Source organism: Cyprinodon variegatus, unplaced genomic scaffold (assembly GCF_000732505.1).
Source record: "Cyprinodon variegatus isolate N-32 unplaced genomic scaffold, C_variegatus-1.0 Scaffold106, whole genome shotgun sequence".
In the NCBI taxonomy this organism is placed as follows: Eukaryota; Metazoa; Chordata; class Actinopteri; order Cyprinodontiformes; family Cyprinodontidae; genus Cyprinodon; species Cyprinodon variegatus.
The window spans coordinates 1340938-1349499 of NW_015150559.1; the positions used below are offsets into that span (position 1 = coordinate 1340938).

At 37.2% G+C, this 8562-nt stretch overlaps 2 protein-coding genes across 4 annotated transcripts in view; one reads left to right on the forward strand and one right to left on the reverse strand.

The window, feature by feature from the left end:
- The first annotated feature begins 981 nt into the window (after positions 1–981).
- Positions 982–4827, forward strand: LOC107084684 (phytanoyl-CoA hydroxylase-interacting protein-like). The gene is made up of 2 exons (XM_015374620.1): positions 982–1139; positions 3328–4827. Exons 1-2 carry the CDS (start codon positions 1081–1083, stop codon positions 3863–3865), a joined length of 597 nt encoding a protein of 198 aa, XP_015230106.1. The 5' UTR covers positions 982–1080; the 3' UTR covers positions 3866–4827.
- Positions 4828–5072: 245 nt separating this feature from the next.
- fam13c (family with sequence similarity 13 member C) overlaps positions 5073–8562 on the reverse strand; it is an 18294-nt gene continuing 14804 nt past the window's right edge. For 2 of the 3 annotated variants that reach the window (XM_015374618.1, XM_015374615.1), the window contains exons 16-21: positions 8123–8358; positions 7894–7980; positions 7674–7775; positions 7128–7342; positions 6067–6168; positions 5073–5601 (exon numbers count right to left, since the gene is read on the reverse strand). In XM_015374618.1, coding sequence (XP_015230104.1) covers positions 5478–5601; positions 6067–6168; positions 7128–7342; positions 7674–7775; positions 7894–7980; positions 8123–8358 — 866 coding nt within the window. In that variant the 3' untranslated portion in view covers positions 5073–5477. The remainder of the gene's footprint in view (positions 5602–6066; positions 6169–7127; positions 7343–7673; positions 7776–7893; positions 7981–8122; positions 8359–8562) is intronic. The other variant, XM_015374616.1, reaches the window with a different exon arrangement.

Below are 8562 nucleotides of genomic sequence, written 5' to 3' on the forward strand. Positions count from 1 at the left end.
TAGTAATAGTAAGAGAAACAGGACAACACTGGAGAAACAGGCCAAGCTCCAACATCTATAAACAAAAGTGTTGATGGCAGCACCACAGCTGATATTTCTCTCCAGTATGGTGTCACAGCAAAATGGGAAAATACCAGATGAAGCTATTATAATGGGAAAAAACAAGATAGACCATAACATTAGAGAATGAACTAACAAACACTGCAGAAATGAGAGAGTAGAGGTAGAAGCAGAGTGATGAAAAGGGTCCCTATGTCCTCCAGCAGTCTAAGTCTATATCAGCATAACTATAGAGATAACACTGGATAACCTGAGCCACTCTAACTATAAGCATTGTCAAAAAGGAAAGCCTTCAATTTTAAGCCTTGCCTTAAAAGTAGACATGGTGTCTGCCTAAAAGATCTACCTCGCATTTCACTTTTAGAAATTCTAGGAACCACTAGTAAACCTGCAGATTGAGAGCAAAGTGCTCTGTTAGGAACATAAGGAAGAATCATATCTCCGATGTAAGATGGAGGTTGGTTATTTAAGGCTTTATATGTGAGAAGGAGGATTTATATGTGAGAAGGAGGATTTTAAATTCTATTCTGGATTTAACAGGAAGCCAATGAAGAGAAGCTGAGATAGGAGAGATATGATCTCTCGTTTTTAATTTTCATCAGAACTCTGGCTGCAGCATTTTTAATCGGCTGAAGGCTTTTAACTACAGTACTGTATAGTCTGTGGACTTCCTTTTAGTAAATAATTATAATAGTTCAGAACTGAAGAAACAAATACATGGACTAATTTCTCAGCATCATCCCTGGACAAGATACTTCTAATTTTTGCAATATTCTGAAATGAAGGAAATTCGCTCTTTGTTGTTCCCTTAATTCTAAAAAAAAATGATCAAGCCCTTCTAAAAGAATGTTAGCATTGAACATATCAAATGCAGAACTGAGATCTTACTGGTCCATTACCTGTTTATAGATATGTTTAAGATTTGTTTTGTTTTACTAATAAAAGTTTGATTCTTTCCCAGATTACTCTACAGTGCATCTAAACCAGCTGTTGGAGAAGGCAGAGGTCATTGCTGGGCGGATGCTGCGCTTCTCTGTCTTCTACAGGAACCAGCATAAAGAGTACTTCGATCATGCTAGGTGGGCATCGCTATAATATCATCCTTTATACATTTATATGAACATTATCTCATCCTTTTCTTTCTTTCTCATTCGTTTCTTCTGGATCAATCATACTTTATTAACATCATGAAAGTCTTTAACAAGGTGACCCTGAATAAAGGAAGATAGAGTTCTTTATATGTTGAATTATTGATATGCAACTCACTCAAATCCCTTAAAGCTAGTGTTGGATTGCAATCTCTATTGAAGCATTCTTCTGTTATAGAAGCTAGCTCCCTCGAAGACTTAAATCTCAAAAAATCTTTTTTCTTTTTTTTTTGATATTGCAAGGATGCAGACTGTTCTGCATGTTTAGCCATTACTATAGAAACCATTTCCTGTACAAGCAGCACGATGACCTCCTAATTTTACTTTAAAGTGTTTCTCTCCAGCTGCTTTAGGTAAATAAATTACATTAGTTGTGAAGCATTTTAATTACTTCCATAAATCTAAAGATGTCACATTAATCTACAGTAGAATATAGCCCAATCTTTCTGGAAATGTATTTTCACATTAAAACAACCATAGATACAAGATACAAGATTGTTTTCACCCCCGGATGTTCGTTGTGAAAGCAAACCCACGACAACGCTTAGCCACACATAGTTGGCAGAGAGATTTTCCAAAACGTCATTCCTATTTTCTTCTCCTGTTTTCTTACCATGGGATTGCTGACGGGAATTGCTTCCAGTTATACAACAGTTTCTTTACTTAAGCTGCAGCTTCTGAGCACTCTTTTGTCTGCTCTGTACAACATGATGTCATTCCTCCTTCCCTTTTTTTTTTCTTTTGCTGAGTTACAGCTGAATCAGTTCATGGAAAGCAATTCTGGTAAACTGCCCCATCATGTGGGGATTACTAGAACTGACAATCCCCGGTAAGGAGATGGAAATATTTCATTATTCCCTCTAAAAAAAACAGAGTTTTAATTACATAATAATGATTATTTGCGGCATTTACCCTGTTATATTAAATGTTTGTTAGAATTGAAACTGCTTATATTTTTGGGTGTGGTTTAGTCATACTGTCAAAAGATGTATTTGTACATCTTATTATAGTAATATTAGCTGGTAACTTTTTCATTCCAGATCTCTTTGACTTTAGGAAAACTTTTTCATCTTTTGTCATACTAAAACCACAAGATTTAAAGTATTTTATTGGGATTTTACACCATAGGTCAACACAGTTATGTTAAGCTGCAGTAGAAAGAAAAATATTTAAAAAAAAATGGGATATGCATTGTCCAAAACAAGGATTTTTTTCTGCAAAGGCCTAAGTTTGTGACTGCTAAACATAATACAGTCTAACCAAGTGCTTTTAGAAGTAAAACAAACCCACTGAAAGTAATCTGATTAAAAGTACAGCTATTCTGTGAAGGCGTTAAAGGTTCTGCAAAAAAAAAAAAAAAAAAAGATATGTGAACAAACAGCATCACAGAGATCAAAGAACATATCAGATATGACATAATAAAGATAAGGACAAGTCCAACCATTGGTTGAGGAAGACTATTATATAAAAAAGCCCCAATGGTAACTGTAGGGAAGCTAAAGATATCTACAGCCCAGGTGGGATAATCTTTAACAAACTAGTCATGCCATCCTTAAATTCAACATAAGGAAAAAGGTTCTGATGTCCACTATGTTCATTTTGACTTTATATAGAAGCAGAGCAAAAACCCTGCATGTTATCCTGGTAAAAATACTTCAGAAATAAGAAATTGTTCACCTTTCAGGAGGACAACTTTAAACACACATGTGGAGCTACAATGGAGTAATTTAGAACAAAGCACACTGATGGTTTTGGAGGCTCAGATTAAAGTCTGGATCTAAATTCAATGAGGAATCATTTGAAAGGCCTTAAAGCTGCTGTAAACAGATGCTCCCAATTTGGTCTGACTTATAAAGCTGTAGAGACATGCTTCAAAAGATTCTATTCATATCATAACACAAATAATCCTGAAAAGCAGGTATCACTTTTCAAACATGTGCAATTGTATTATATATCTGTATAATATATATATATGATACAAACTTTTGATACAATTCCAACAAATAGGTATTTAAAAACAGACAAAAATGGTTAAGAATTACAAGAAATAAAAACAACTGTGTTGCAGATTCTGAGGGAAAATTAGCAAAAGCTAAACTGATTTTGTTCCAAACTCCAGGGAGGAGCAGGAGAACCGGATGCTGCCATCAGTGAAAGATAACAGTGGCAGTCACGGCTCACCCATCAGCGGCAAGCTGGAGGGAATCTTCTTCAGCTGCAACACAGAGTTCAACACTGGAAAGCCTCCGCAGGACTCGCCCTATGGTCGCCTTCGTTTTGAGGTCCAGGCAGACGCGCTCTTCAACCCCGACACCAATCTCTACTTTGGAGACTTCTACTGCATGTACACAGCCTACCACTACGTCATCCTTGTTCTGGCTCCGAAGGGCTCCACGGGCGACGACTTCTGCAAGCAGAGGCTTCCTGCCCTCGACATCGGAAACAACCGCTTCCTGACCTGCAAGCAGAATGAAGATGGCAGTCTGGTGTTTCACCACGCCCAGGATGTCATCTTGGAGGTGATCTACACTGAGCCTGTGGACCTGGCTCTGGGCACGGTGGAGGAGATCAGCGGGCACCAGCTGATGAGTCTCTCCACAGTTAACGCCAAGAAAGACCCCAGCTGCAAGACCTGCAACATAAGCGTGGGACGCTAAAAGAGGGGGTGAATGTCCCAAAGGGGCGAGAAGACTTAATTTAACTGACCCCATCCACAAAAACAAAGGAAGGCCATGTGAATATAAACACATGCATGAAGCAGCAGATTTAAAAGGCCCATTACTCTCCTCCATATCTGAAACCCTCATTTCTCAAAGATTAAAAGACAAAAAAGGGAAAGTTGAAACTCTTAATCATTATCATCTAAATAAGGGTAAAAAAAAATTAGATCCTTCTAACAGTCAGCTGATATATACATCCTGACCAAACCCTTTAACTACATTTAAAAATGCTTCTTTTAAACTTTCTGCTTCTTTTATCCACCTTAAATGACCAATCTTAGCCTCGGTGTTAATGATGCACTGTTTACTAGCAATTTAGACTCTAAATTGACTGTATTTTCTGATTAATATAGCATTACATCTGAATCATGAAGCTGATTCAGACCTTTATTAACCTCCTACTAGTGGCATGGACCGGTACTACAGCTTTCTAGGGCTCCAAAACTCATCATCAGTTCATTTAAATTTCTTTCATACCAAAGGAATTAAAAACCAGACATTAAATCGCTGTGGGATTTGAACCGTACTAATGCAACAGTCTCTGAGTGTGTCTTTGGTGACCAACTGTGAGCAATTTGTTAACTTTGAAGAAAAAAAAAAAAAGAAAAAGCATGATGCAATTTTGTGCAGCATGAGTGTTAAAGCTGCCAGCACCTTTATCATAGAAACTTTCTCCGCAACATTCGCCCTTATTTCATCATCAGTGAAAAAAAAGTAGAGCCATGAAATGTGTTTTTTGCAGAGGAAATGTGAAAAAATATTTATTTTTTATCAATGCACTCATATACATTTATATATATATAATTATATTCATATATATATAGATAGATGGATATAGATACATAGAAAAATATATAAACCAGAAGTGCACAATTTCAGAAGCCCATATCCTTGTTAAAATAAACATTTAAAGGCAGAGGGATTGACTTCATATAGGCATAAAAAAGGGGGAGGTCAATGCAAACTTTAAAAACAACTTGCACTATGATGTCTGCATTCACTAAATACATTTCAATTTCACATTACAATTGGACAAACATTATTTAGAAGACCTATCAAAATGCATATCATAGCACAATGTAGGGCAACAAACTGACATGCACAATTACTGCTGGATGTCTCACTGATTGCATTTTAAGCTTGCTTATTTTTTTTTCATAAAACAGGACTTGACAAATGCAGTTAACATATTGACCATTAGAAAAGGAACGTTGGTATTAAAGACAGGGAGTGAGCATGATGTATTCATAAATTAGTTGAATGTAGCTAAGGCTGCTTCATTGTTGACATGGTAACTGTGCTAAATGGCTATGACAGGGTAAAAAAAAAGTGTCCTGAATGATATGGACAAAAATATCTGGACCCAGTATTCATTCAGTGTCAAAGAGTCATTTGGTATTTCATTTTTCCTCATGTGAAAGTCTATTTACATTATGAGCATGGAATGAAACAAAACCCATCAGCATAATACTTTTTCTTTTTTCTTTTTTTCTTTTTTTTGATCCAGTTGTTTTGAGCTGAATAAAAAAAAAGTCCCACTGTGAGTAACTCAACTTGATTTGGTTGAGTCTTGTTTACTGAGCAGAGCCTCCAGTAGACGGAGCTTCGCCTTGAGGTTCTTGTACTGGCAGTACTCCTCCGCCATTGGTCCACGGTCCTCCTTCTGACAGACCCTGTTAGCGTGACACGCAGGTAAGATGATGCAAAAACGGCAAAAACCTTTTATCTTTTTATTTTCGAAGTTTTGAAACAAACTGCAGCAGCTTCCACGACTGGTTGATGGTCCCTATGTTGCCTTACTCAGATAGAGTTGTACAGTGTGTGTAATGTATTCAACAACTAACTGTATTTACTTTGGAGGACTTACATGAACAATCCATAACGATGTGTACAGTTCAGAACCAATGTCTATCTCTGTCTCCTTCTTGAGCTGTCTGTGCCCGGTTAGCGTTACATAGGCGTGCATTACACTGTTGTACCATAACGTCTGTTTCTTTTTTTTTTGTGTGTGTGGATGTCTTTTCTTTTTCACGAGGCATTGTTTAAAGAACCAAATGTTCCAAGTTTATTAAAAGACTAAATAAAACAGAGACGGCAAAAAAATCTAAGGGTTGTGTTTCAGTGTATGTAACAGCTACCTGCCAGTCTGTGCATAGAATCGGTCTTCAAACTCTTGGAGGGTTTGATGAAGTCTTCTCTTCTCTAATCGAACCGACCGGAGATGATCCAGCAATTCTTGTCTGCATGAAGGAGATATTTTGTACACAGGCATTAATATGGATGGATGTCATTCATTTAGCTTTAACGATAAACAGATATTTAAATATTGACCATACTTTTTATCAGGGAAATTGTTCAATCAAATGTCATATTTCATACCAGACTAAGTGGAAATCATATAAACAACCATCCAAAATATTGAATATATTCAAGCCAAGTCAGTTATGAAAAAGGGCAGGTGGGGGTGTTCCATTCTCCCATTCCGGGGTGCATATGTGCCATGACTAGGGCTGGGTATTTTAGCCAAAGTCCTGAATCGATTTGATTTAGATTCATTCAGTTCTAAATCAATTAATTTCGATTCGATCTGTTTTTACAACAATGAAAGTGGTTTAACTGTGTTTCAAAATATGTATTTTATTTTTTCCTGTCATATTAAACACAAAGTGCAAACTTGTAAATCGGACAGTTTAAACTTGAGATGTGAACAAAACTGTCTCAAAAGTGCAAACTTGTTTGTGAAAAGTGAAAAAGTGAAGCCTCACTCGAGCAAGCACACGTGACACAGCAGGGACACAGCAGACATGCATGAGCTGCATTATCTTCACTGCACAAACCATATATGCAGTGTTGTCTGTAACAACTACAGGGTGTTTGCTGGTCAGCCCCCATTTGTTAATGTCTCCAATCAACCTATTGGCTATATTTGCAGCTGTCTGGCTTGAAGTAATCTTGAATGCATCTTTCCTGCTCATTTGATTGTGAATGTCAAGCATGTCACTATAAAACAAATCGATCTCACTCCCTAGACATCGATTTTGCAAAAATGTAAAGGAATCGATTCAAAATCGATTTTTTTACCCAGCCCTCGCCCTGACACAGTGAGGCAACCTGACCCACCATGTTTGCCCAAACTGCCAAACCTTTACTATACCTCTGGTTTGTTTTATAGACATTCCCACATAAAGAGAATATATACCTGGAGGCTTCATGTAGAGTTGAAATAGTGATGATCTGCGCCTGGAAACTTTTCCCCTCATCCAGTGGTGACACCACAGGTGTTTCAGACATGTCCACAGAAGATGGAAACTGGGTTTCTTCTAAAGACATAAACCTGGATGTTTTTAACCAGAGTGGCTGCTGGCTGGGACTCTGCTCTTTGAAGTGCTCTTCGTCAGAATCCTCCTCTTCTTCCTGTGCATATCGCACCAAAATAAAAACATCACTTTATTGTAAAAATCTGCTTATTGAGATAGGTCTTCAACCTGTAAAAACCTGCATCGGGTAAAAGTATTAAACAATCTATTCATTGTTGTGTAGTTCTAGGCCTACAAGTAATGGTTGTTTAATGTAGCTCTTATATTTGACCACTAGAGGACACTATTGCTTTAAGGCAGTTAGCTGTATTTACTTGGTTTGTCATAGTTGGAGAGAATTCCTCCCTTTCTTTAAGTCTTTGAGTAAGAATTTGAAATCTGAGTTTTGTCCCTCGAACAAAAACACATTTGCTTAAACAGGAACTCACGATGGTTGTAATGGAAGCTGTGGACACAGAAGACAGGAGCTGCTTCAGCAGGCGGTAGCGATCGTAGAAAGGTTTCATCAGAGTCCGCTCCTGCTTGGTGGTCTGAAATAACACAAAAACACATAGTATCATCATATTTTTAAAAAGATTAAGAAAGAAAGATAAAGGGGGAACTGTTTTAAAAGAAGGATGTGTAAATTTTTCAAAAGTTTAGGCATACTGGACGTCCGTGCAGACCCTCAAAGTACAGCAAACACTTCTGCATGCTGGTCTTCTCCATGCTCATCTGGTAATGGGACATCTCCTGCTTAGACAGCAAAGTGAAAATGGACTAGTATATTAATATAATAAAGATATCAGATTTCAGTTTGAACATCTCTTTCAACTTCATCTCCAAACTTTATTAAAATTAACTGCATTTATGATGGGAACCTTTTTAGAGCACCAACCTTAAGGCTGTCAGGTAAACCCAGTTCGCTTCTTCTTTCCCTCAGTCGGTTCGTTATCAGGTTGACCGTCTCCTCCACCTTTGCTTTGGTGTTGCCGTTATTGTTGATTGGTTGAAGTTCAGTTCCTGTTGGCCCTGCCTCCCACTGGTCCATATTAGTCCTGTAGGTTTGAGCAGCAGGACTGATTCCTCTGGTTCCCTTCACTCCTGACTCTTCTGATTGTTTCAGCTTTATTTCTGAAATCAAAGGTCATATTTTTAAAGTGAATTTAAGTGAATTGAAAATATTGTGTATGGAGAACCAGGAGAGCTACTGAAAAGAAAAACAGCCATTTCAGATTTAATATTTAAATTATACAATTAGGAATACAATTTAGGAAAAGTTTTCTCATTTAAATTTTTACTTATTAATCAATTATTAAATACTGTTATAAAAAAAAA